Consider the following 26,275-nt stretch of genomic DNA (forward strand, 5'->3'; position numbering starts at 1 on the left):
GGTAACTTTTAGACACTTGAAATTTCCTAGTGATCTGGAGTGATTGACTATTCATGGAGGACCTCATAGGCCACAACTCATAGTTTATGCTAAATAAATGGCTCAGGATGAGGGTTGGCCATGCCAAAGAGACCAGCCAAGTGATGAAAGGCTGGAGCTTTGGGGAAAGAGATATTAGCCCAGTCTTACGAAGGAGGCTGGAAATTGAGCTCAGCCATATAGGCCATAATCAACTAATCATATCTACAAAGCAAAGCCTCAATAAAAATTTTGGACACTGGAACTCAGATGAACTACCTGGTTGGTAACAGTCTTTGAGTATTGTCACAACGAAAGGCTTCACATATGGGATGTTCTAGACCTTGTATTATGTGTTTCTTCCTTTGGCTGAATCTAATTTGTATCTTTTTGCTGTAATAAAACTGTAATCATAGTATACTGCTTCTTGAGTTCTAGGAATTATTCCAGTTCATCATCAAATCTGAGGCAGTCCTCTCAGTTTGAATCATTCTAGCAAATCATCGAATGTGAAACCGTTCCCAAATTTGTATTCAACTGGTCTGATGTGAGAGTGGACCTCGAGACCCCTGAACTTGTGGCTGGGGTGAGAGAGGAGGGCAATCTTGTGGTCTGGCAAATTCTTTGCAACAAGGAAGAACATTGGAAAAAGTTGAGCCAAACTGAAGTCCATCCAAGACCTCCAAAAACCAGCAGGGAGCCTGGAGTTAAGATGATGTCTTAGAGTTGGCTGGAATTAGGGCAAAGGGTACAAAAGTTTACACCCCCCACATAAAACAGTTATCAGATATGGGTTGCCCCAAGAAGGAGGCATGACCTTGCTGAAGCAGATCCCTATAGGGGTTGATTGCTAAGGGTTTAGGAACACCCAACATTTGAAGCAACATGTCCCTTATTTCTAACAGGAGATCTTTGTTGTCATGGTTTTTGTTGTTGTTTTTAAGATTTTATTTATTTATTTGACAGGCAGAGATTACAAGTAGACAGAGAGAGAGGCAGAGAGAAGGGAAGCAGGCTCCCATCTGAGCAGAAAGCCCGATGTGGGGCTGGATCCCAGGACCCTGGGATCATGACCCCAGCCGAAGGCAGAGGCTTTAACCCACTGAGCCATCCAGGTGCCCCTGTTGTTTTTAATTGTGGAAAAATAACATAAAATTTACCACCTTAACCACTTTTAAGCGGATAGGTCAGTAGTAGTAAGTACATTCACAACAATCAGTACCATCTATCTCTAGAACTTTTCTACCTTCCCAAACTGAAACTGTCCCATTAAACACTAATGCCCCTTCTCCCTCCACCAAACTCCTGGTTCCCACCATTCTATTCTCTGTCTCTGTGAATTTGATTACTATAGGCATCTTTTATAAGTGGAAGTATACAGTATTTGTCACTTTGTGTCTAGTGATATAATCTTATATAAATGGAAGTATACAGTAATTGTCACTTTGTGTCTAGTGATAAAATACAACTGGGGAGAAATTAGATGGAATAGGAAGGACAATTAGGATCACCTCTGTTCAGGTAGATTCTCTCCCATCTATTCCTTGGGAATTGTACACCCCAGTTTTCCTAGGGAAGTTCCAGGAAACTTGATAACTATTTATTCAAACTCAATATTAATAGTGTCTCATTTCAGCTTCAGAAGGACATTCAATAGTTACCCTATTCACCCAGAAATCTGGTCAAAATTGGGCTCTGGGAGGCCTAGTCAGTTGAGCATTTGATTCTTCATCTCAGCTTGGGTCTTTTTTTTTTATTTGTTTATTTTCAGCATAACAGTGTTCATTGTTTTTGCACCACACCCAGTGCTCCATGCGATACGTGCCCTCCCTATTACCCATCACCTGGTTCCTCAACCTCCCACCCCCCTGCCCCTTTAAAACCCTCTGGTTGTTTTTCAGAGTCCATAGTCTCTCATGGTTCATCTCCCCTTCCAGTTTCCCTCAACTCCCTTCTCCTCTCCATCTCCCCATGCCCTCCATGTTATTTGTTATGCTCCACAAATAAGTGAAACCATATGGTACTTGAATTTCTCTGCTTGACTTATTTCACTCAGCATAATCTCTTCCAGTCCCGTCCATGTTGCTACAAAAGTTGTTTATTCATTCTTTTTGATAGAGGCATAATATTTTTTAAAAAAACTGATCAAGATCATTACGGCACAAAAATGTATTAGGTGTTTTGGACCTTAACATAGGATTTAGATCCTCCTAACAAATGGCTGTAGGTAGGGGGGCGTGGAATCATAGGAAAATAACAAGATGGGGTACCTGGGTGTCTCGGATGTTTACTCTGCCTTTGGCTCTGGTCATGATCTCCAGGTCCTGGGATAAAGCCCCACAATGGGCTCCCACATCAACAGGAAGCCTGCTTCTCCCTCTGCCTCTCCCCCTGTTGGGCAGTTTCTCTCAAATGAATAAGTAAAAAAAAAATTTGAAGAAGGAACAAAACAAGAGAGAGTAATGATTATTTTGCAATGATAGAAACAAGACTGCTCATGACCAAGAGTCCAGGGCAATGCATAAAGAGAGAGGGGTACAGATATAAATAATCCTGCAGGGACTATGATTTAAGTGGGGAGTCCAAAATAATCCCCCAATTCCATTAGAGCTATACTAACAGGAATAGTTGTATAAGTAAAAAGCAGAGATCCATATACTTATATATACCATGTGGTTGCAGTTCAGAATTTCTTGTTGTTGTTGACTTCCTGCATTTTGCAGTTCTATGAACCCAGAAAGATTAAGACAAATGCTGATATTAGACTGTTCTGCTGATTGTCCCCCACAATGTCCTCTTGATGTCCTTGTTCCTCAGACTGTAGATGAAGGGGTTCAGCATAGGGGTGACCACAGTGTACATCACCGAGGCCACTGCACCCTTCCTGAAGGAGGAGGAGATGGATGAACTGAGGTACACTCCAACACCTGTTCCATAAAACAAGCAAACAACCAACAGGTGGGAGCTACAGGTAGAAAAGGCTTTGTACTTCCTACCTGTGGATGGGACTCTCAGAATGGAGGAAACAATTCGTGTATAAGAACAGAAGATCCCTGAGAGGGGAACACCACCAAAGATGGCACTAATAAAATACATTAGTATGGTGTGGATGGATATATCAGAGCAGGCAAGGTGGAGGAGTTGAGGTACATCACAAAAGAAATGATGAATTTCCACATTTGTGCAGAAGGTGAGTTGGGACACCATCAAACAATGAATCTGAGATTCCAAAAGGCTGCCAAAAAATGACATCAGGACCAACAAGCGACAGAAGCATGGGTTCATGATGACTGCATAGTTCAGGGGGTGACAAATGGCCACAAACCGGTCATAGGCCATCACAGCCAGGAGCAGATTGTCCAAACACCCAAACAGGGAAAAAAAGGACACCTGAGTTAGGCAGCCTGCATAGGTGATAGACTTGCTGTGTGTTTGAATGTTCACCAGCATCTTGGGGATTGTGGTGGTGCTGAAACCAATATCAGCCAAGGACAGGCTGGAGAGGAAGAAGTACATGGGTGTGTGGAGGTGGGTGTCAGAGCTGACGGCCAGGATGATGAGCAAGTTCCCAAGCAAGGTGACCAGGTACATGGACAGGAACAGCCCAAAGAGAATGGGTTCCAGTTCTGGATCATCTGAGAGGCCCAGGAGAAGGAACTCTGAGACAGCTGTTAGATTCTGTTGTTCCAGGCAGCTGGGACACCTCTCAAAAGAGAAGAGAGTATTGAATAAACAAAACAAGTGTAGAGACACCCAGCTAAATGCACCTATTTTGATGCAAGGAATTTGCAATTTCCCAGCATACATCCCATTACCTTCAGCAACATTTCTCAATTGTAAACTCTTCTTATAATTCTTTCCTTACTGCTGTCTCAGTTATTTACCTGTTTCTATATGTACCCACTGTGAAGACATTGAGCCAGAGAATGTTAGAGAAACATACAAATATACAAACATTGAAATACCTAGTTATACTTGACTTCAGAACTCATATTTGTTGCCAGTAAAAACTGAGCTTTCTTGCCTTCACTGCATGATCCCATTCCCCTGCATTTCAGATGCCCCAAGACAAGCACTGTCATGAATGTGGTACCTACATTTTCCTTTCAATGTTTCCATATTATTAGTATTGATTTATGCATCCATAAACAGTTTTCTTAAAAACTTACTTAATACTATAATGATATACATATTGTTTCTGGAGATCTCACTTACCACAATAATGTGTTTTAAGTGTCTGTGAGGTATATACATCTATTTCAAGCACTTCCAAAGTGGCATAGTATTACCTAAAAGATGAACTTTATTATCTCTTAATTTCTTATTACAATATCCCCCTTTTTAAAAAAATATTTATTTATTCTGAGAGACACACAGAGAAAGAGAGTATAAGCAAGAGGAGGTAGAGGGAGAGAGAGAACCTTAAGCTGTCTTCGCACTGAGCACAGAGCCCAATGTGGGACTCCATCTCAGGACTCTGAAATCATGACCTGAGCCAAAATCAAGTGTTGGACACTTAAGTGACTGAGCCACCCAGGTGTCCCTTATTACAGTATTCCTAATAAAATTCTTGTGCCCACCTCCACATTACACAAATGACAATTTGTATAATATATACCATAAAAGATGATAACATTGTAAAAAAATCAATATATGTACAATTTTACTATTAATTATCTACATTTGTTTTCCGAATGGAAAGTATAGACAAAATCAACTTCATGCTTTTATTATCAGGGTATAGAATCAGAAAGATCCCCGAAGTCTGTGTTCCAGTGGTCTTTCCATGATAAATACAAAGGAAGTTGCCTATATGGATAAAGAATAGTATTTTTATATCACAGATTTCCAAAATAGGCTGCAAAATGCTTGACTCCTTATAGAAAATTTATGATCTATAATGTTCATGTAGTAAAGGCCCCTGTAAACTACTTACCGCAACTCCCTAAATCACAGATGAACTCACAGAATCCCAAGACAAGGAATTGTTGGTCCTATTTCTGTTTGCTCATCTGGAACTAAAGCATGTTTGAAAAGAAAGAAAGCATTCTAAACTGGTGGAGTGCACAGAGCCCTGGGATGGGAATCAGACGAAACATGGGGAATATGTCAGCATCCCAACCTCTCTGTGCTGTTATCCTCCATCTAGAAATGGGGAGAACATTATCCATATCAAGATATGTGTGGCCTCTAAAAGAAGTTTCCACCCAATACTCAGTCATGGTTTGTAAATCAGAATTTGCATTGTTACTAGAATGGTGGGTTTATTGGTGAAACCCAATCCTAAGAAAAGTTGAATGAGGGGCGCCTGAGTGGCTCAGTGGGTTAAAGCCTCCACCTTCGGCTTAGGTCATGGTCCGAAGGTTCTGGAATGAGCCCCAGATTGGGCTCTCTCCTCAGTGGGCAACCTGCTTCCAACTCTCTCTCTGCCTGCCTCTCAGCCTACTTGTGATCTCTGTCTGTCAAATAAATAAATCTTTTTAAAAAAAGAAAGGCTTAATTACTTTTACTTTATTATTTATCAGAGAGGTAGAAGCCTATCAAATCCCAAAATTCATTCAAGAATGCATGGAAATTGGAGTGCCTGGGTGACTCCGTAGGTTAAGTGTCCAACTCTTGATTTTGGCTCAGGTTATGATCTCAGGTTTGAGGGATCAAGTCTGGCCCCCACCACCTCTCCATCTCAAGAAAGAAAGAAAGAAAGAAAGAAAGAAAGAAAGAAAGAAAGAAAGAAAGAAAGAAAGAAAGAAAATGAGAGGGTGGAAATCCTAAAATGTGTTTCAGTTCATCCAATAGGTTTTGCTTCCCTTTCTCTTTTTCTCTCTTTAATTTTCATCTTTATGGAAATCTCCAGTAATTTTCAAATGAAGAGTCTATTAAGTGGAAAATGATAGGTCTCTTAGAAAATCTGTAGTGTAGATACAGACAAGCACTGTTTTATTTTTCATCTAGATCTATGAAACAGCATTGAAAGGAAGCAAAGCACCCAATGCATGGAACCCACGGTGTCTATGCCCTGTTTCTGAGAACCAAAGAAGGGTCTATTCAATATTTAACAGAGATCACTGGTGTTCTTGTAGCCTGTACTGTGCCAAGCAAAGTATAAGCTCCGGGAAATCAGAAATGACTGTGATTCAGTTGCTTCCCTCCAAACACTCAGCATCTACCTGCATAAGGACAAAAAAAAAAGTTCTCTCAGGATCTAGGGAAAATTGAACCTTCTGATCACAGGATATTTTAGTTCAATAGATGGTGCTTAGCCTTGACAATGACAGTAACAACCACAACAATACCTAAAATTTACCTTATCCTTACTACATGCATCTAACATATTTAGTCACATGTTCAGTTCTCATCTTAATTCTTGCTCAGTGCAGTTGTAAAAACTGGCTCAAAGACATTAAGAACTCGCCCATTGTCAAACAGATGAAAGTAGAGCAGATAAGATTCAAAATCAAGTGGTGGGTCTCTGAGGTGCATGAACTGACTTGTTTTTTCTGTTTCCCTGCACTGCAGTGTTTAAGCAGAAGTCCAGAGGTCTTTTCCAAAATTGCTAAGATAATCTTGCAACAGTTTTTTATCTCCTGACTAAGAATGGAATCTAACATCCTGACCCCATATCTCTTTTAGAAATTGAGGGCCTAAATTATAGGAATGGGGGAGGAAGTGGAATATGAAGCAAAATCTGAGAGCTGGGGTGAGAAAGAGAGCTGCCCTGAATTGTCATGAGCTCACTCTCTATGATCTCTACCTTCATCTCAGCCATCTTTTCTACAGTTGATGCAGCAGGTGACACTAACTGCTCTCTGGTATCTTCTGGCATGAACAGCCAAATGGGAAAAGCATGGTGAGAGAGAGGTCTTCACCTGGAGTAACAGGAAAGAGAGTTGAGAATTGGATAGGCAGGAAAGAATACTGTCTGGGTAGCCTGTGAACAGTCTCACTGTCTGCATTCAAACCTGAATTCATCCCTGTCTACCCCAGGATCTGGAAAAACTTAAAAAGCTTCTGCGTAGCAAAGGAAGCAATCAACAACACTAAAAGGCAACTATGGAATGGGAGACGATATTTGCAAATACCATAGCTGATAAAGGGTGAGTATCCAAAATATACAAAGAACTTATGAAACTCAACAGCTCAAAAACCAATAATCTAATTAAAACATAATCAGACGACATAAATAGACAATTTTCCAAAGAAGACATACAGATGGCCAACATAGCTCATCATCAGGGAAATGCAAATCAGAACCACAACTAAGATATTACTTCACACCTGTCAGAATGGCTAAAATCAACAACATAAGAAACAAGAGTTGGTGAGGATGTGGAGAAAAAAGGAACACTCGTGTTCTGTTGGCGGGAATGCAAACTGGTGTAGCCACTCTGGAAAACAGTATGGAGGTTCCTCAGAAAGTTAAAAATAGAACTACCCAATAATCCAGTAACTGCACTACTGGATATTTAAAAGACACAGTAATACTGATCCATGGGGCACCTGAGTGGCTCAATCATTAGGCATCTGCCTTCTGCTCAGGTCATGATCTCTGAGTCCTGAGATCAAGTCTTGCCTCAGGCTTCCCACTCAGCACGAAGCCTGCTTCTCTCTCTCCCATTCCCACTGTTTTTGTTCCCTTCTCGCTCTCTCTCTCTCTCTCTCTCTCTCTGTCAAATAAATAAATAAAATCTAAAAAAATACTGATTCAAAGGGATACATGCACCCTGATGTTCATAGCAGCATTATCAACAACAGTGTTGTTAGGAAACAGCCCAAGTGTCCATTGGCTGATGAATGGAGAAGGAAGATGTGCTGTATGTATACAATAGAATACCAGTCAGCCATCAAAGGAATGAGATTTGCAATAGAGCCAGAGAGTATTATACTAAGCAAAAGAAGTCAGTCAGAAAAAGACTACTACCATATGATTTCACTCATATTTGGAGTTTAAGGAACAAAACAAACTAGCAAAGGAGGGGGCAAAAAGAAAGAGAGAGAGAGCAACAGACTCCTAACAAACTGTTGGTTACCAGAGGGGAGGTGGGGGGGGATGGGTGAAATAGGTGAAGGGATTAAGGAGGGACTTGTCCTGATGAGTGCTGGGTGATATACGAAAGTGTTGACACAACATATTGTACAACTGAAACTAATAGTGCACTGTATGTTTACTAACTGCAATTTATTTTTTTTTATTATGGTGGTCACCATGCAGTACATCACTAGGTTTTGATGTAGTATTCCATGATTCATTGTTTGCATATAACACCCAGTGTTCCATGCCATACATCGCTTCCTTCATACCCATCACCAGGCTATCCCATTCCCCCACCACCCTACCCTCTAAAACACTCAGGTTGTTTCCTGGAGTCCACAGTCTCTCATGGTTTTTCTCCCTTTCTGATTCCCACACCCTTTCAATTTTCCCTTCCTTCTCCTAACTGGATTAAAATAAAAACTTTTTTAAAAGTTGAGTTGAACATAAAAATAAATAAATAAAATCAGGAAGTGAAAAAAAGTATTATGCTCCTATGCTTAACTCTGAAATGATGATAATACATGCTGCTGTCTTTCCAGGCTGGTAATGCAGATAAAAATTTGCAAACTATGTAGAAAATTCATCTCAATGTCTGGCACATGGAGTCCCAAGCTAATGGTTTGCAACATTGTCTTTACTGATATCATGTCCTCCTCACCATCATCATCACCTTCATGATCATTTGGAGGACATAGGGAACAGTTACCTATTTCCAGTCCTAATGGGAAGATGCCCAAGAGAAATAGAACTAGCAAGAGACAAAAATAGAAATCTAAATAAGAGTGCTAGGGTCCCTGCCAGAACCAACAACAGTAGGTCTTCATAGGGCTTTGCGTTGAAACTTTTCATTTTGGTCCCCTCCTGTCTGGCTATCCCAACTGTCCCAGTGGACTGATGAGGAGGGAACAATGCTCTCCCTGTCCCTCCTGCATTCAGTCACTCCCTCTGTACTTCCTACTCACTGGTCTGTACTGTGTCTCTGCTGGAGGAGGATGGAGGATTGCAGAGCTGGCTGCCTCTCCCCTGCTGGAGCTGGTGAGATCTGAGGCTTTGTTTCCAGGACTGGCAGGAAGACAGATGCCGGTGTGCGTGTCGTCAAGCAGACGGCTCTGGGAGGAAGAGACACATGTATGGAGCCCACTGACCTGGGACTGACAACTAAAACGCTGGAAAGCACAGGCTGATTGTTTACAGTGGAGGGCTCAAAGCACTTGGCACATAATTAGCCAGATTGGTCCATGTTCTCCCAATCTCTAAGGACTTGCTCTTATTAATTGATGGAGCAAAGTGAATATACTGGGTGGGGGGTGGCATCTAGACCCCCTCCTCTTCTCAGGAAGAAGCTGACTTCTATTCCTCATTTCTGACTTCCAAGTTACTTATCTCATCGTAAAATTCAGACACATTTTTTTTCAACTACAGAAAGCAACATATGACTTTTATACCTGTACAGCCACTGACTTAATCAAATAATTTAGAGATAATTAGGTCTTCTATACCAAAAATCTTATTGAATTTCTATTTTCTCAGTTAAAATTTATGTCTCTAAGGAGAACTTGCTATTTTTCTTTCTATAGTCCTGATTTGGGGTCTGGAATTTATGCACTGGAGATGTAGGTTTTTTGCTGTTTTGAGAGACAGCACAGGTTTTCATTTTTCTGTTCAGTGATGTGTGTTATTATATTAGACAACTGTTTATTTTTCCATAGTTATCTGGTGACTTGATCCCTTGCATACATACTTCGGGGTTCTCAGAGATCTCTATGTTCAAAATGTGGATCATCTCAAGGCTTGACTGGAAGACAAACTCAGAGTTTGATTTCTCATTAACTGATGTGAAGAAAACTTCAGTATTTACCCAATTAAATTGAGTGTGGAAAAAATTGTGCTTATGTATGTGTACATAAATGACAAAGGAAAATTATCAAGAGCACAAATGAGAAGGAGATTTAAGTGTTGAGATGTTTTAGAATTCTCGAACAGGGACACCTGGGTGGCTCAGAGGGTTAAGCCTCTGCCTTTGACTCAGGTCATGATCTCAGGGTCCTGGGATCCAGCACCACATTGGGCTCCCTGCTCAGAGGGGAGCCTGCTTCTCCCTCTATGCCTGCCTCTCTGCCTACTTGTGATCTCTCTCTGTGTCAAATAAACAAATAAAACCTTTAAAAAAAAGAATTCTTGAAGAGGAGGAAAATCCTATTAAACTGAAGTCACTAGTGAGCTCTAGTGGAAAGTTGCTTCAGTGGTAAATGGGTACACTCCCTGTTCAAAGTTGCTGTTGTGAGTGAGTTTTTACTTTTGTTGCATGTTATTTCAGTGGGTGGTTGATGGCGTTGATAGGGTTGAGGCGGAAGAACAGAGCACCCACTCTTGGATACCATAAGACTTTCCAGTACCACACTGTGTAGTTACACTGTTACCAGTTGGAGGTGTACCAATGGATGCCTCCAGGTACTAGTAGACTTTTACCATGAGGTATCCATTTGTTTTCTCCTACCTGGTTCCAAAACTCCAGAGCCTCCACCTTCACTCAGCCTAGACAGAGCCTTTCTGAATCCATCTTTGCCACCTTTATTTCTTGGGGAATACCTCCTGTTTCTTTAAAAGGACCTGTCCTCCTCCTCCTTCTTTCTTCAACCTCATCTATGTTTCTTATAGAGATTTTCAAGAGTGAAGAGTCCATGTTGCCTGCTATCCAAGGCTATGGTATATAAAGATGCAGGGTGAATAAGGGGGAAAGAAAATCACACAGGAAGATCCAACATCCAGTTCCCTCTTCACATTCTCCCCTTGTGCTCTGGGAATATTATGGGAGACACTGAAACTCGAAAGTCCCTATCTCACAGTTTGTGTTATTGCACTTGGGTATCAGGTCTCAACCTTAAGTAGGGACATGGAATCATTAATAAGACATTGGACTAACCTATTCACATCTTCTGGCCTTTGTTCCTCTTCCTGAAACAAGTGGCTTTCTCCCTTCAACATTAATGATGTGATGATTCCCAACCTTATTTTCTTTGACCCTAGTTTTGCCTCCCTTAAACCTGTCTTTAACTCCAGGCACCAGGGAAAATTGTGATATAGGTCATGTTACATGTCACAGGCCTTACATGGCCCCTATCATTTATCCATTATTTTTTTCAAGGTTCCCAGAGACGTGGTCCCTGTTCATCTCCAACCTCATTCTTCACTGTTCCCATGTCCCACTTTGTGCTTCAGCAGATTGCTAAGAGCACTCTGTCCCATGCTGCTTTTTGCATATGGACCTTTTCCCTTGCTGCCTTCTGTGCCAGATAAGCCCATACTCAATCATCAACCTAGACAACCCCTTGCCCAGGGATCTCTTCCTCCAGGAATGCCCCCCTGACTCCATCACGTCAGGCTAAATTGGGGGCTCCATTCTGTACTTCACTTTGCAGACTGCCTTTATCTTAGCATTCAACTCACTGTGTTACAATATCAGGTTTCTGCCTCCATTAATGTCCCTGGGAGGTGGGGTTCCTCAGGACAAAACCAAATCATTAATCATTTTATCCCCAATAGCTAACACTTAGCCTATCCCAAAGAAGCCCTTGTTGCTCTGGATACTAGAAACAGAATAGAAACAGAAAACAAACATGTATTTGGTACATGAATAAAGGGAAAAGTATAAATGACAAGTGGTAGTATCCTCCACCTTTAATTTCTAACCTCTGGTCCTAAGATAAAATGTTTCTGATGTGTGGGAAACTCTTCTTAAGATGAACACTATTCCTCATTTCCATCACCCATTTGAATCACAATCCAGCCCCTATAGGAAATGAAATTGTTTTCCTCAATTCTAATCCAGTTGATGATGTTAATGCACACAACGTACTCCAGGAAATAACCAGAATTGTGGGCATTTCCTGTGCACTCTCTGATATACTGCTCAACAGAACAGATCAGAAGGCAAGAAAGTAAGCCACACTTACTGGAAGTCAAGGGAATGTTTTACAAACCCTCATACTTTAAAGATCAGTCATGATCCTTTGCTTAGAATACCTCTCACCAGAACTCAGCAGAGATGACTGAAAACTGCTCACCCCACTAAGGGTCAGAACAAAGATGTTCATTCATAGTTAATCAATTTGCCTCTGATATGATCATTTTTATCATTCCAAAAACACTCTCTGCTTTGGGGTTTTTGTGAATTTTCTTTTATAGAAATAAAATTGGCATGTAACATTATATTAGTTTCAGGTGTACAACATAATGATTCCATATATTGCACATATATGGGTGCCTCAGCGGCTCGGTTGGTCAAGTGTCTGGTTTCAGCCCTGATCACGATCCCAAGGGTCCTGGGATGAGCCCCACATCAGGCTTCCTGTTTGGTGGGGAGGCTGCTCTTCCTCTCCCTCTGGCACTCCCCCTGCCTGTGCTCAATTGCAATCTCCCTCTCAATCTCTCTCTCAAATAATTAAATAAAATTATAATATATATAAATATATATATAATATAGCACATATAATATTTGATGAATTAACAAAATAATTCCAGTTAACATCTGCCACTACACAGTTACAAAAAAAAAAACTTTTTCTTGTGAAAACTCTTTTAAGACTTCATTTGTTGGGGGGAGTCAAGATGGCGGGGAAGTAGGAGGAGGCACCATTTCAACCTGTACCCTAAAGTGAGCTGATTACCTACCAAAGAACTCCGACCACCCATGAAATCAGCCTGAGATTAGAATTATACACGTCTGGATCTCTACAGGAGCAGAAGACGCCAGTGGCAGGTAAAGCAGACTGCGAACGTCCGACTGATATCGGAAGATAAACAAAAGGGGGAGGGAGCCACCAGAGGTGACCGATCGGAGAGTAACACCCCAACACGAGAGTGCTCTGCGTCTGGGGACCAGCATTAACTTGGAGTCTGGTTGAAAGCACTCAAAAAACAAACAGCAAAGGATCGCGGGGGGTAATAGTGGGAACCTGGGCGGTTAGGGTCAGGGACCTAAGTCCCCGGACCCAAGACAGCCTCCCATGGTGCGGAGCCAGAGAGAGTGTGGCGGAGAAATCAGGTCTCCGTCCCTGAGCCGCCAGTGCACCTGAATGCCAGCGCGCCCGAGAACGAGCGGGGTCTGGCTCCCGTGAGGGGCTGGGAGCCTGACCAGACGGCAATCCTGAAACGCGCGCGTCCCACACCCTCCCTTGGGATAGGTGCTCATAGGCGCTAGCTTGGAGCTCTGGCAGCCGGAAAAACCAGACATTCCCAGCCCGGGACAGCGGGAAAATCTCAGTGTGCGATCTCTGCTCGGAAGCTCTCTGGCGGTCTGGAGCTGCCTAGACAGCCACCGCTGCCCTGGTTTTGGGTACAACGAGGAGCTCCTGCATCCCCAGGGACAGTGACTCAGAACCGACTCTGCCAGCAGCTTTTGCAAAACAGTCCGAGGCTTCTCTCTGAGAGGGAGGTTGGGGTGCTGTTTGCTCTCCTCTAAACCTCCAAAAACCATCAAAAGCTGTCAAGGCGAGAGAAAGCAGATGAAAGAACATAAACACCCCCAGAGAACAAAAGGCTGAAAAAAAAAACAGTTTCCTGAAAAAAAAAAAAAAAAAAGAGCTCACCCCCTTGAGGGGAGCGGGAGGACCTAACTCAGGGAACATCATTGTCTGAAAACCCACGTGGCAGGCCCCTCCCCCAGAAAACCAACCAGGAAGGAAGAAAAAAAAAAAAAAAAGACTACAAGAGAACAATCACCACTACTTCATAAATACAACTTTTATTTTTAACTCTTTACCAATATTCTGGTTCTTTTTTTTTATACATACAGATAATTTTTTAACCTATTTACCACCACACTGAGATGTCCAGTACATCAAATACTTTAATAACCTTCTAATCTGAACTTTTTGATACATACACCCGTGTTTTTCTTTTGCTTTTCTATTTTTTTAGTTCTTTTTTAATTTTAACTTAGTTTAGTCTAGTTTATTCTTTTTTAATTTTTATTTCCTACTATACATATAGAGTTAAACTTCAAGGTAATCCCCTTTCCCCAATCAATGCTACCCCTATAGGCAAACCAGTTTCTAATCCCCCTGTAACTTAGGAAAGTTGAGTCCCTTAACAAAAACATCAAGATACCTTCAGGAAGAATCAAAATAACCTTCCTCACCCACACTGAGAATCTATAACCATTCTCCCAATTTTTCCTTCTGTCAGTGTTTCTGTGAATTTGTGTTTGTCCTGATAATATATAAACCTTATACTTGGGGTTCTTTCGGATGAGGTTCTTCCCTTTTTTTTTTTTGCTTATATATACATATTTTTTTCTCTTGTCATATACTTTTATCACTCTTTTTGTCTGTCTGTTTTTGTTTGTATACTCCACAAATCTTACCTTGTGGCCCATTTGGGCTGAGCCTTCTCTTTTATCTTCCCTTTTTTTCCTATCTCTCTCTTTTTTTTTTCCTTTTTTCTTTCCCCTTTTTTTTTCTTTCTTCTTCTCTATTTCTTTTTCTTTTCGTTTTTCTCTCACTTGGGTGGGGAATCCTGATTGCACAGAAGCGTTCCAGGGTGCACATTGACTGCACCACAATCGATAAGTACAGCTGCATCTCTTTAGTCATCTCTTACCAAAATGACTAGGAGGAGGAATACCCAACAGAAGAAAAATACAGAGGATGGGCCTTCTGCAACAGAGCTAATGGTTATCGACATAGACAATATGTCAGAAAAGGAATTCAGACTAACAATTATCCAGGCAATAGCTAGGTTGGAGAAAGCCATGGATGACCAAACAGAATTGATTAGGGCAGAACTGAAAGCCACCAGGGATGATGTTCACAATGTTAGGGCAGAACTGAAAGCCACCAGGGATGATGTTCAAAATGCTCTCAATGAGTTCCAATCTAATCTAAATTCTCTAAAAGCTAGGGTAACTGAAACAGAGGATAGAATTAGTGATCTGGAGGACAAACAGATAGAGAGAAAGGATCAGGAGGAAGCCTGGAACAAACAGCTCAGAAGCCACGAAAACAGAATCAGGGAAATAAACGATGCCATGAAACGTTCCAACGTCAGAATTATTGGAATCCCTGAAGGGGAAGAAAAAGAAAGAAGTCTAGAAGATATAGTGGAAGAAGTTGTCTATGAAAATTTTCCCAATCTCACGAATGGAAACAACGTTCATGTACTAGAGGCAGAAAGATTTCCTCCCAAGATTTTAGATTCTCGAAAGTCCTCACGGCACCTTATCATTAGAATGGGGAATTTTGTTTCAAGAGAGACCCTCTTAAAAGCAGCTAGGACAAAGAAGCTTCTTACATACAGAGGAAAGCCCATTAGAATAACGTGAGACCTTTCCACAGAGACCTGGAAAGCCAGGAAGGGGTGGCAAAATATATTCAGAGTACTAAATGAGAAGAACATGCAACCAAGAATACTCTATCCAGCAAGACTGACATTTAAAATGGATGGAGAGATAGTTTCCAAGACCGGCAAGGCTTAAAAGACTATGCAACCACCAAGCCGACACTGCAGGAAATATTAACGGGGGTCCTATAAAAGAGAAAAAATCCCAAAAATATCATTGAACAGAAATATAGAAACAATCTACAAACAGAAAGACTTCAAAGGCAACACGATGTCAATAAAAACCTATCTCTCAATAATCACTCTCAATGTGAATGGCCTAAATGCGCCCATAAAATGACACAGGGTTGCATTTTGGATAAAACGACAGGACCCATCCATATGTTGTCTACAAGAGACCCATTTTGAACCTAAGGATACACCCAGACTGAAAGTGAAGGGATGGAGAAGCATCTTTCATGCCAATGGGCTTCAAAAGAAGGCCAGGGTAGCGATTCTCATATCAGATAAATTAGATTTTAAACTAAAGACTGTAGTCAGAGATACAGAAGGACACTACATAATTCTTAAAGGGACTATCCGCCAAGACAATCTAACAATTGTGAATATCTATGCCCCCAATATGGGAGCACCCAATTACATAAGAAAACTATTAATCAAGATAAAGAGTCATATTGATATGAATACAATAATAGTAGGAGATCTTAATATGCCTCTCTCAGAAATAGACAGATCATCGAAGCAGAAAATTAATAAAGAAATAAGAGCATTGAATGAAACATTGGACCAGATGGACCTCATAGACATATACAGAACATTCCACCCTACAACAACAGAATACTCATTCTTCTCAAGTGCACATGGAACCTTCTCCAGAATAGACCACATACTGGGTCACAAAGCAGGACTCAACCGATACCAAAAGACTGACATTATTCCCTGCATATTCTCCGATCACAATGCTTTGAAACTGGAGCTCAATCACAAGGAAAAGTTCAGAAGGAACCCAAACACCTGGAAGCTAAAGACCACCTTGCTTAAGAATGCTTGGATCAACCAGGAGATCAAAGACGAACTTAAACAATTCATGGAAACCAATGAGAATGAAGACACCTCGGTCCAAAACCTATGGGATACAGCAAAGGCGGTTCTAAGGGGGAAATACATAGCCATCCAAGCCTCCCTCAAAAACATTGAAAAATCCAGAATACACCAGCTGTCTCTACACCTTAAAGAACTGGAGAATCAACAACAAATCAAACCAACTCCACATGCAAGAAGGGAAATAATCAAGATTAGAGCAGAGATCAATGAGGTAGAAATGAGAGATACAGTAGAACGTATCAATGAAAGTAGAAGCTGGTTTTTTGAAAGAATCAATAAGATCAATTAACCATTGGCCACACTAATCCAAAAGAAAAGAGAGAAAGCCCAAATTAATAAAATTATGAATGAAAAGGGGGAGATCACAACTAACACCAAGGAAATAAAAACAATCATCAGAAATTATTACCAACAGTTATATGCCAATAAGCTAAGCAACCTAGATGAAATGGATGCATTCCTGGAAAGCTACAAACTCCCAAAACTGAACCAGGAAGAAATTGACAACCTGAATAGACCGATATCTAGCAATGAGATTGAAGCAGTGATCAAAAACCTCCCAAAAAACAAGAGCCCAGGACCTGACGGAATCCCTGGGGAATTCTACCAAACTTTCAAAGAAGAAATAACACCAATTCTCCTGAAGCTGTTCCAAAAAATTGAAGCAGAAGGAAAACTTCCAGACTCTTTTTATGAAGCCAGCATTACCCTGATCCCCAAACCAGGCAAAGACCCTACCAAAAAGGAGAATTTCAGACCAATATCACTGATGAATATGGATGCAAAGATTCTCAACAAGATCCTAGCAAACAGGATCCAGCAGCACATTAAAAAGATTATCCACCATGACCAGGTGGGATTCATCCCTGGGTTGCAAGTTTGGTTCAACATTCGCAAATCAATCAGTGTGATAGAACACATCAATAAGAGAAGAGAGAAGAACCACATGGTCCTCTCAATTGGTGCAGAAAAAGCATTTGACAAAATCCAGCATCGGTTCCTGATGAAAACGCTTCAAAGTATAGGGATAGAGGGAACATTCCTGAACTTCATAAAATCTATCTATGAAAGACCCACAGCAAATATCATCCCCAATGGGAAAAAGCTTGCAGCCTTCCCGTTGAGATCAGGAACACGACAAGGATGCCCACTCTCACCACTCTTGTTCAACATAGTATTAGAAGTTCTAGCAATGGCAATCAGACAACAAAGAGAAATAAAAGGTATCCAAATTGGCAAGAAGAAGTCAAACTCTCTCTCTTCACAGATGGAAAACCCCAAAGACTCCACCCCCAAACTACTAGAACTCATACAGCAATTCAGTAACGTGGCAGGATACAAAGTCAATGTACAGAAATCAGTGGCTTTCTTATACACTAACAATGAAAATACAGAAAGGGAAATTAGAGAATCGATTCCATTTACTATAGCACCAAGAACCATAAGATACCTGGGCATAAACCTAACCAAAGAAGTAAAGGACCTGTACTCGAGGAACTACAGAACACTCATGAAAGAAATTGAAGAAGACACAAAAAGATGGAAGACTGTTCCATGCTCTTGGATTGGAAAAATAAACATTGTTAAAATGTCTATACTGCCTAGAGCAATCTATACTTTTAATGCCATTCCGATCAAAATTCCACAGGTATTTTTCAAAGAGCTGGAGCAAATAATCCTAAAATTTGTATGGAGTCAGAAGAGACCCCAAATTGCTAAGGAAATGTTGAAAAACAAAAACAAAACTGGCGGCATCACGTTACCCGATTTCAAGCTTTACTACAAAGCTGTGATCACCAAGACAGCGTGGTACTGGCATAACAACAGACACATAGACCAGTGGAACAGAGTGGAGAGCCCAGATATGGACCCTCAACTCTATGGTCAAATAATCTTCGACAAAACAGGAAAAAATATTCAATGGAAAAAAGACAGTCTCTTCAATAAATGGTGCTGGGAAAACTGGACAGTGATATGTAGAAGAATGAAACTCGACCATTCTCTTACACCGTACACAAAGATAAACTCGAAATGGATAAAAGACCTCAACGTGAGACAGGAATCTATCAGAATCCTAGAGGAGAACGTAGGCAGTAACCTCTTCGATATCAGCCACAGCAACTTCTTTCAAGATATGTCTCCAAAGGCCAAGGAAACAAAAGCAAAAATGAACTTTTGGGACTTCATCAAGATCCAAAGCTTCTGCACAGCAAAGGAAACAGTCAACAAAACGAAGAGGCAACCCACGGAATGGGAGAAGATATTTGCAAATGACAGTACAGACAAAAGGTTGATATCCAGGATCTATAAAGAACTCCTCAAACTCAACACACACAAAACAGATAATCATATCAAAAAATGGGCAGAAGATATGAACAGACACTTCTCCAACGAAGACATACAAATGGCTATCAGACACATGAAAAAACGTTCATCATCACTAGCCATCAGGGAGATTCAAATTAAAACAACATTGAGATACCACCTAACACCAGTTAGAATGGCCAAAATTAGCAAGACAGGAAACAACGTGTGTTGGAGAGGATGTGGAGAAAGGGGAACCCTCTTACACTGTTGGTGGGAATGCAAGTTAGTGCAGCCACTTTGGAAAACAGTGTGGAGATTCCTGAAGAAATTAAGAATAGAGCTTCCCTATGACCCTGCAATTGCACTGCTGGGTATTTACCCCAAAGATACAGATGTAGTGAAAAGAAGGGCCATCTGTACCCCAATGTTTATTGCAGCAATGGCCACGGTCGCCAAACTGTGGAAAGAACCAAGATGCCCTTCAACGGATGAATGGATAAGGAAGATGTGGTCCATATACACAATGAAGTATTATGCCTCCATCAGAAAGGATGAATACCCAACTTTTGTAGAAACATGGACGGGACTGGAAGAAATTATGCTGAGCGAAATAAGTCCAGCAGAGAGAGTCAAGTATCATATGGTCTCACTTATTTGTGGAGCATAACAAATAACATGGAGGACATGGGGAGATGGAGAGGAGAGGCAGTTGAGGGAAACTGGAACGGGAGATGAACCATAAGAGACTATGGACTCTGAAAAACAACCAGAGGGTTATGAAGGGGCGGTGGGGGGGGGGGGTGGGAGGTTGAGGAACCAGGTGGTGGGTAATAGGGAGGGCACATACTGCATGGAGCACTGGGTGTGATGCCAAAACAATGAACACTGTTATGCTGTAAATAAACAAATAAAAATAAATTAATTAATTAAAAATAAATAAATTAAAAAATTTTGGATACTGGAACTCAGATGAACTACCTGGTTGGTAACAGTCTTTGAGTATTGTCACAGATATTGTCCCAGGAAAAGGTAACAGGTCTGAACTCCATGGAAAGAAGACAACAAAAGCCTTCACATATGGGATGTTTTAGACCTTGTATTATGTGTATCTTTCTTTGGCTGAATCTAATTTGTATCTTTTTGCTATAATAAAACTGCAATCATAGTATACTGCTTCTTGAGTTCTATGAGTTATTCTAGTTCATCATCAAATCTGAGTCAGTCCTCTCTGATTGAATCATTCTAGCAAATTATGGAATGTGAAAAAGTTCCCAAAATTGTATTCAACTGGTCTGATGTTAGAGTCGATCTTGAGACCCCAGAATTGTGGCTGGTGTGAAAGGGGAGGGCAATCTTGTGGTCTGGCAAATTCTTTGCAACAAGGAAGAACACTGGAAAAAGTCAAACCAAACTGATGTCCATCAAAGACATCCAAAAACCAGCAGGGAGCTCTGGAGGTAAGATGATATCATAGAGTTGGCTGGAATTAGGCAAATGGTACAAATGTTTACACTCACACATCAAACAGTTATCAGATGTGGGTTTCCCCAGGAAGGAGGCATGACCTTGCTGAGTTAGATCCCTATAGGGGTTGATTGCTGAGTGTTTAGAAACACCCAACATTTGAAGCAACATGTCCCTTATTTCTGACAGGAGATCTTTGTTGTTGTTGTTGTTGTTGTTGTTGTTCTTTTAAGATTTTATTTATTTATTTGGCATACAGAGATTACAAGTAGACAGAGAGGCAGGCAGGGAGAGGAAGGGAAGCAGGCTCCTTGCTGAGCAGAGAGTCTGATGTGGGGCTGGATCCCAAGACCCTGGGATCATGACATGAGCTGAAGTCAGAGGCTTTAACCCACTGAGCCACCCAGGCACCCCTGTTGTTGTTTTTAATAGTGCAAATTAACATAAAATTTACCACCTAACGATGTTAAGTGTACAGATCAGTAGTAGTAAGTACATTCACAACCATCACTACCATCCATCTCTAGAACTTTTCTACCTTCCCAAACTGAAACTGTCCCATTAAACACTAATGCCCCTTCTCCCTCCCCCAGCTCCTGGCTCCCACCATTCTACCCTCTTCCTCTGTGAATTTGACTACTGCAGGCATCTTATATAAGTGGAAGTATACAGTATTTGTCCCTTTGTGTCTAGTGATATAATATAAATGGGGAGAAATTGGATGGAATAGGAAGGCCAATCATCAGGAAAATTAGCATCAACTCTGTTCTGGTAGTTTCTTCTCCATCTATTCTTGGGAATTGTACACCCCAGTTTTCCTAGGGAAGTTCCAGGAAACTTGACAACTGTTTATTCAAATGCAATATTAATAGTGTCTCATTTCAGAAGGAAATTGAGTAGTTATCCTATTCACACAGAAACTTGATCAAGGTGGGCTCTGGGAGGCCTAGTCAGTTGAACATCTGATTCTTTATCTCAGCTTGGGACTTGATCTCAGGGTCGTGGTTCAAGTCCCATGTTGGACTCCATGATGGGTGTGAAGCCTACTTTTAAAAAATCTGACCAAGATCATTAAAGCACAAAAATATATTAGATGTTTTGGACCTTAAGATAGGATTTAAATCCTCCTAACAAATGGCGGCATGGCGGTGGGGTGGTGGAATCATAGGAAAATAACAAGATGGGGCCCATGGGTGGCTCAGATGATTACTCTGCCTTGGCTCAGGTCATGATCTCCAGGTCCTGGGATCAAGCCCCAAGATGGGCTCCCACCTCAACAGGAAGCCTGCTTCTCCCACTGCCTCTCCCTCTGCATGGGCTGTCTCTCTCAAATGAATAAATAAAATATTTTTTTAAAAAAGGAAAAAAACAAGAGAGAGAGGGTTATGATTATTTTGCAATGATAGAAACAAGACTGCTCATGACCAAGAGTCCTGGACAATGCCTAAAGAAAGTGAGAGGGGTACAGATATACACAGATCCTGTAGGGACTATGATTTAAGTGGGGAGTCCAAAATAATCCCCCAATTCCATTAGAGCTATGCTAACAGGAATAGTTGTATAAGCAAAAAGCAGAGATCCATATAGGTACATATACCATGTGGCTGCAGATTCACAATTTCTTGTTGTTGTTGACTTCCTGCATTTTCCAGTTCTATGAACCCAGAAAGATTAAGACAAATGCTGATATTAGACTGTTCTGCTAATCATCCCCCATAGTGCCCTCTTGATGTCCTTGTTCCTCAGGCTGTAGATGAAGGGGTTCAGCATAGGGGTGACCACAGTGTACATCACCGAGGCCACTGCACCCCTCCTGAGGGAGGAGGAGATGGATGAACTGAGGTACACTCCAACACCTGTTCCATAAAACAAGCAAACAACCAACAGGTGGGAGCTACAGGTAGAAAAGGCTTTGTACTTCCCACCTGTGGATGGGATTCTCAGAATGGAGGAAATAATTTGTGTATAAGAGCAAAGGATCCCTGATAGGGGAACACCACCAAAGATGACACCCATAAAATACATTAGTATGGTGTGGATGGAGGTATCAGAGCAGGCAAGGTGGAAGAGTTGAGGTGCATCACAGAAGAAATGATGAATTTCCACATTTGTGCAGAAGGTAAGTTGGGACACCATCAAACAGTGAATCTGAGAGTCTAAAAGGCTGATGAAAAATGACATCAGGACCAACAAGCGACAGAGGCATGGGTTCATAATGACTGAATAGTTCAGGGGGTGACAAATGGCCACAAAACGGTCATAGGCCATCACACACAGGAGCAGATCGTCCAAACACGCAAACTGGAAAAAAAAGGACACCTGAGTTAGGCAGCCTGCATAGGTGATAGACTTGCTGTGTGTTTGAATGTTCACCAGCATCTTGGGGATTGTGGTGGTGCTGAAACCAATATCAGCCAAGGACAGGTTGGAGAGGAAGAAGTACATGGGCATGTGGAGGTGGGAGTCAGAGCTGACGGCCAGGATGATGAGCAGGTTCCCAAGCATGGTGACCAGGTACATGGACAGGAACAGCCCAAAGAGAATGGGCTCCAGTTCTGGATCATCTGAGAGGCCCAGGAGAAGGAACTCTGAGATAGCTGTTAGATTCTGTGGTTCCAGGCAGCTGGGACAACTCTCAAAAGAGAAGAGAGTATTGAATAAACAAAACAAGTGTAGAGACACCCAGCTAAATGCACCTGTTTTGATGCAAACAATTCGTACTTGCCCAGCATACATCCCATTACCTTCAGCAACATTTCTCAATTGTAAACTCTTCTTAGAACTCTTTCCTTACTGCTGTCTGAGCTATTTACCTGTTTCTATATGTACCCATTATGAAGACATTGAGCCAAAGAATGTTTGAGAAACATACAAATATACAAACATAAAAATACTTAGTTATACTTGGCTTCAGAACTCATATTTGTTGCCAGTAAAAACTGAGTTTTCTTCCATTCCCCACGTGATCCCATTCCCCTGCATTTCAGCTGCACAAAGACAAACACTGTCATGAATTTGGTATATATATTTTGCTTTCAATGTTTCCATAATATTAGTATTGGTTTATGCATCCATAACAGCTTTCTTAAAACCTTACTTAATACTATAAAATACACATATTGTTTCCTGAGTTCTCACTTACCACAGTAATGTGTTTTAAGTGTCTGTGAACTATGTACATCTATTTCAAGCACTTCAAAAGTGGCATAGAATTACCTGAAAGATTAACTTTATTATCTCTTAATTTTATTACAATATTCCCTTTATAAAAAAATATTTATTTATTCTTGAGAGACACTCAGAGAAAGAGAGTACAAGCAGGAGGAGGTAGAGGGAGAGAGAGAACCTTAAGCTGGCTTCACACTTGGCACAGAGCCCAATGTGGGGCTCCATCTCAGGACTCTGAGATCATGACCTCAGCCAAAATCAAGTGTTGGACACTTAACTGACTGAGCCACCCAGCTGTCCGTTATTATAATATTCCTAAAAAATTCTTGTGGCCACCTCCATATTACACAAATGAGAATTTCTATAATATATAGGCATAAAAGATGATAACATTGTAAAAAATCAATACATGTACAATTTTACTATTAATTATCTACATTTGTTTTCCTAATGGAAAGTATAGACAAAATCAACTTCATACTTTTATTATCAAGGTAAACAATCAGAAAGATCCCCGAAGCCTGTGTTCCAGTGGGCCTTCCATGATAAATACACAGGAAAGTACCTATCTTGGATAAGGAACAATATTTTTATATCACATATTTCCAAAATAGGCTGCAAAATACATTACTATTCATAGAAAATCTTATGATCTATAATATTCATGTAGTAAAAGCCCCTGCAAACCACTTATCCCAATTCCCTAAATCACAGATGAACTCACAGAATCCCAAGACAAGGAATTGTTGGTCCTGTTTCTGTTTGCTCATCTGGAACTAAAGCACGTTTGAAAAGAAAGCAACCATTCTACATTGGGGGAGTGCACAGAGCCCTGGGATGGGAATCAGACTAAGCATGGAGTAAATGTCAGCATCCCAACCTCTCTGTGCTGTTATCCTCCATCTAGAAATGGGGAGAACATCACCCATATCAACATACGTGTGATGTCTAAAGAAGTTTGCACCCAATAACTACTCAGTCATGGTTTGTAAATCAGAATTTGCATTGTTACTGGAATGGTGGGTTTATTGGTGAAACCCAATCCTAAGAAAGGTTTAATGACTTCATTTTATTATATATCAGAGAGATAGAAGCCTATCATGTCGCAGGAAATTCATGCAAGAATGCATGGAAATTGGGGAGCCTGGGTGACTCTGTTGGTTAAGTGTCCAACTCTTGATTTTGTCTCAGTTTATGATCTCAGGTTTGAGGATCAAGTCTGGACCCCACTACCTCTCAATCTCTAAAAGAAAGAAAGGAAAGAAAGAAAGAGAGAGAGTGAGAGAGAGAGAAAAGAAAGAAAGAAAGAAGAAAGAAAGAAAGAAAGAAAGAAACAGGGAGGGTTGAAATGGTAAAATGTGTCACAGTTCATGCAGTAAGATTTGCCTCCCTTTCTCTTTTTCTCTCTTTTAATTTTCATCTTTATCAAAATCTCCAGTAATTTTCAAATGAAGATTCTATTAAATGGAAAATGATAGGTCTCTTAGAAAATCTGTAGCATAGATATAGAGAAGCACTGTTTTATTTTTCATCTAGATCTATGAAAGAGCATTGGAAGGAAGCAAAGCACCCAATGCATGGAACCCACGCTATCTCTGTCCCGTTTCTGAGAACCAAAGAAGGGTCCATTCAATATTTAACAGAGATCACTGGTGCTCTTGTAGCCTACACTGTGGCAAGCAAAGTATAAGCTCTGGGAAATCAGAAATGACTGTGATTCAGTTGCTTCCCTCCAAGCACACAGTATCTACCAGCATAAGGACAAAAAAAAATAAAAGCTCTCTCAGGAACTAGGGAAAACTGGACCTTCTGATCACAGGATATTTTAGTTGGATAGATGGTGCTTAGCCTTGATAATGACAATAACAACAACAATACCTAAAATTTACCTTATCCTTACTATATGCATGTAACAAATTTAGTCACATGTTCAGTGCTCATCTTAATTCTTGCTCAGTACAGTTGTATAAACTGGCTCAAGGACAATAAGAACTCGCCCAGTGTCATACAGATGAAAGTAGAGCAGATAAGATTCAAAATTAAGTGGTGGGTCTCTGAGGTGCATGAACTGACTTGTTCCGTTTCCCTGCACTTCAGAGAGTTTAAGCAGAAGTCCAGAGGTCTTTTCCAAAATTGCTAAGATAATCTTGCAACAGTTTTTTATCTGTTGCAACAGATTTTTATCTCCTGACTAAGAATGGAATCTAACATCCTGACCCTATATCTCCCTTAGAGATCATGAGGGCCTAAATTATAAGAATGGGGGAGGAAGTGGAATATGAAGCAAAATCTGAGAGCTGGGGTGAGAAAGAGAGCTGCCCTGGATTGTCATGAGCTGACTCTCTATGATCTCTACCTTCATCTCAGCCATCTTTTCTACAGTCGATGCAGCCGGTGACACTAACGGCTCTCTGGTGTCTTCTAGCATGAACAGCCAAATGGGAAGAGTGCAGCGAGTGGTTGACTTTGCCTGGAGTAACAGGAAAGAGAGGTGAGACTTGGATAGGCAGGAGAGAATACTGTCTGGGTAGCCTGTGAACAGTCTCACTGTCTGCATTCAAACCTGAATTCATCCCCTGTCTACCCCAGGATCTGACATGACTTAAAAAGCTTCTACATAGCAAAGGAAGCAACTATGGAATTGGAGACGATATTTGCAAATGCCATATCAGATAAAGGGTTAGTATCCAAAATATATAAAGAACTTATGACACTCAACAGCCCAAAAACAAATAATCCAATAAAAACATGAACAGAAGTCATGAATATACAATTTTCCAAAGAAGACATACAGATGGCCAACATTGCTCATCGTCAGGGAAATACAAATCAATACTACAATAA

The 26,275-nt window shown here is 40.9% G+C and overlaps 3 protein-coding genes across 3 annotated transcripts in view; all 3 read right to left on the reverse strand.

Annotated features, from left to right (window-relative positions):
* Positions 1-26,275, reverse strand: part of ZNF699 (zinc finger protein 699) — a 415,566-nt gene that overhangs the window by 328,192 nt on the left and 61,099 nt on the right. The window lies entirely within an intron of this gene.
* Positions 2,779-10,219, reverse strand: LOC123932418 (olfactory receptor 18-like). The gene is made up of 2 exons (XM_045990550.1): positions 10,211-10,219; positions 2,779-3,723 (listed from the first exon to the last, which is right to left on the reverse strand). Exon 2 carries the CDS (start codon positions 3,607-3,609, stop codon positions 2,779-2,781), a length of 831 nt encoding a protein of 276 aa, XP_045846506.1. The 5' UTR covers positions 3,610-3,723; positions 10,211-10,219.
* LOC123932405 (olfactory receptor 18-like) lies at positions 21,953-22,939 on the reverse strand. Its single transcript, XM_045990538.1, has one exon. It carries the CDS (start codon positions 22,781-22,783, stop codon positions 21,953-21,955), a length of 831 nt encoding a protein of 276 aa, XP_045846494.1. The 5' UTR covers positions 22,784-22,939.

Source organism: Meles meles, chromosome 20 (genome assembly GCF_922984935.1).
Source record: "Meles meles chromosome 20, mMelMel3.1 paternal haplotype, whole genome shotgun sequence".
NCBI lineage: Eukaryota > Metazoa > Chordata > Mammalia > Carnivora > Mustelidae > Meles > Meles meles.

Excerpts from the sequence above, each read along its gene's own strand:
- LOC123932418 (XM_045990550.1), bottom strand. The coding sequence starts at position 3,609 with ATGTACCTGGTCACCTTGCTTGGGAACTTGCTCATCATCCTGGCCGTC.
- LOC123932405 (XM_045990538.1), bottom strand. The coding sequence starts at position 22,783 with ATGTACCTGGTCACCATGCTTGGGAACCTGCTCATCATCCTGGCCGTC.